The sequence below is a fragment of the Arachis duranensis genome, chromosome 8, assembly GCF_000817695.3.
Source record: "Arachis duranensis cultivar V14167 chromosome 8, aradu.V14167.gnm2.J7QH, whole genome shotgun sequence".
NCBI lineage: Eukaryota > Viridiplantae > Streptophyta > Magnoliopsida > Fabales > Fabaceae > Arachis > Arachis duranensis.
Window position 1 is genome coordinate 43,580,901 of NC_029779.3, and position 2,349 is coordinate 43,583,249.

The 2,349-nt window shown below is 35.0% G+C and overlaps 1 protein-coding gene across 1 annotated transcript in view; it reads left to right on the forward strand.

Moving 5' to 3' along the window:
- LOC107463043 (SURP and G-patch domain-containing protein 1-like protein) overlaps positions 1-2,349 on the forward strand; it is a 5,309-nt gene that overhangs the window by 1,289 nt on the left and 1,671 nt on the right. The window contains exons 2-5 of the mRNA XM_052252741.1: positions 264-681; positions 1,711-1,837; positions 1,931-2,037; positions 2,209-2,346. Coding sequence (XP_052108701.1) covers positions 297-681; positions 1,711-1,837; positions 1,931-2,037; positions 2,209-2,346 — 757 coding nt within the window. The 5' untranslated portion in view covers positions 264-296. The remainder of the gene's footprint in view (positions 1-263; positions 682-1,710; positions 1,838-1,930; positions 2,038-2,208; positions 2,347-2,349) is intronic.

The window sequence follows — 2,349 nt, forward strand, 5'->3', positions numbered from 1 at the left end:
TTCACTGGCTGTTCTTTCTCGTTCTAAATTTTGTAACATATAACTGACTTATGGTGGGATTTATTGTTGATTGTATCTCCCTTGGTTTTCAATTTATAGTTCTACTTTTTGACCTATAACTAGCTAAATACATCAAATAATACAGTAATATGCAAAACACTTTTATTTCATAAGTTGAATAAAAGATATATTTAAACAAAACAAAAGTTAACTTTTAATGTAGTTGCACTATCTAAATACCTTGAAGCTTGCTTTTGAAACAGTGAGTTGCTGTAAGCTCCTTGACTGTTTAGCAAATGGACAAGGGACCACCACCTGCCCTCTTTGTTAATGATGGTTCATTCATGGAGAAGTTCAAGCAACTCCAGCAAGAGCAGGAGAAGGAGAAGAATAACAAACTATCAGAGCCTAAACCTATTAAAGTTGTTTCAGGATCTTTGGCTCCTAAAACCTCCATTAGTAGGGTTAATGATACACGGAAAACTTCTCAGGCTGGTTCCAGTGGCAAACTTGCTTTCAGTCTAAAACAAAAGTCAAAGCTGGTTCCACCGCCTGTTAAGTTAGCTGATGATGAAGAAGAAGAAACAGATGCTGGGGATTTTTCAAATGCTGTACAGGCAAAACGCCAAAAAGTTGATCAGGAGGATGGCACTGCACAGCCATCAAGACAACTTGATGTTGGTAATTACTTTCACATAATCTTTGTGCAGGTAGTTGGTTTGTGTTTGATATTCCAGCTTAATGCTGGATTTTGACAGCATTATTTACTTCCACTGTCTAATTGTGATTGTATAAAGAGGATTTTTGTCTTCCTAATTATTCTTTATAATTGTTGCAATTTATTGATTTATTTCTTAATTGATGAATATGATTTACATCAAAACAACAATATTGCATTGGTATAGTCAACTTTACTGAGCAGGACAAGGCTTTAATTGTTTAGATGTTAATATGTGCTATGAACTACCTTTCTCACTTTTTTATCGGTTTCAAATTATTGTTTGTTCCAATGGTTTTTGTACTTGTCTTCAGAATATTTGTTATTTTCTTTCTTTGTCAATTCTGTTTTCAATCTCCATTTATTTGTGCTAATTTTTGCTGGTTGCCTTGGATGTTGGATAAGTATGGGTTTCTAGTTGTTTTACATCTTTTAAAATATCTGAATGAAGAATTTCCTTTGCAAATTACATCTTTGAATACCATATATTTTCACGTGATGATAGAAAAAGGATGAGATAAATATTGCAGAATGAAACTTTTCATTTCATTCACTTTATCCTTCATACAAAGAGTAGAGGAAGAGAAGTTTGGGTGTTGACTTGGAATGTCTTTCTGAAGCATGTTCTAGACTTCCTCTGAAGGTATTTGGTTACAGGAAGGTCATTGTTGTTGCCTCAGCCAGTAGGCATACTGTTGCATCTACAGTATTCTCTGTTTTCCTTTTCCCTTGCTTGAAAATAGAGTCTTCCTTTTAAGTTAAATCATTTCATTGTCGAAGAGGTAACCTCAGTACATTCCTTCTTTGCTCAATGAAGTGAGCATTTCCAATCAGCAAAGAGGAGAAAATGTCTTAAATACTTTTGTGTCATTAATGCAGCTTATGCTTCAACTACCTATCAAGAATCGTGTATTGGCACGCCAGCTACAAGAGTAATTTTCATTCCATTGTTCATGCTCTTGGTATTAATCAGTTTTATAAGTGATATGCAGCACCCCCAACCCCAAGTGATCCAATGGTGAAGAAAGTTGCTGACAAATTAGCAAGTTTTGTGGCTAAAAATGGAAGACAATTTGAGGACGTTACACGCCAAAAGAATCCTGGGGATACCCCTTTCAAGTAAGTTTGGAGTGTGATCATGGCCCTATTTCATTGATATTTTGTTTATGATTTCTAACTTCTGACTCTCTGATGTTTTATATTAATGTGCAGATTTTTATTTGATCCAAGATGTTCTGACTATAAATATTATGAATATCAACTTGCTCAAGAGGAAAAGGCCCTTGCACAGTCCAGGGAATCACAAGCAAATCATAATGGTGAGTTTTTGAATATAAATAGATTATCCAAACCATGTTAAGATGTTATGCAATTTCCTTTTGAGAGATGGACAGATGGTCCAAAAAGCTTTTCTTATGTAATGCTTGGGATATCTTTATCTTTTCACGGTTCACATTATTTATATTAATTTGGCATGTTATATTGAACAGTTACATCCTCGGGAGGTACAGGCATTTCATCGTCTAGACCAACAAATGGCCCTCAGAGATCATCTCAGCAGCTTTCAACCTACCAAATCCCTGCTTCTGCTTTATATGAAAGTGCTGAAATATCAAGGGCTTCTGGATCTT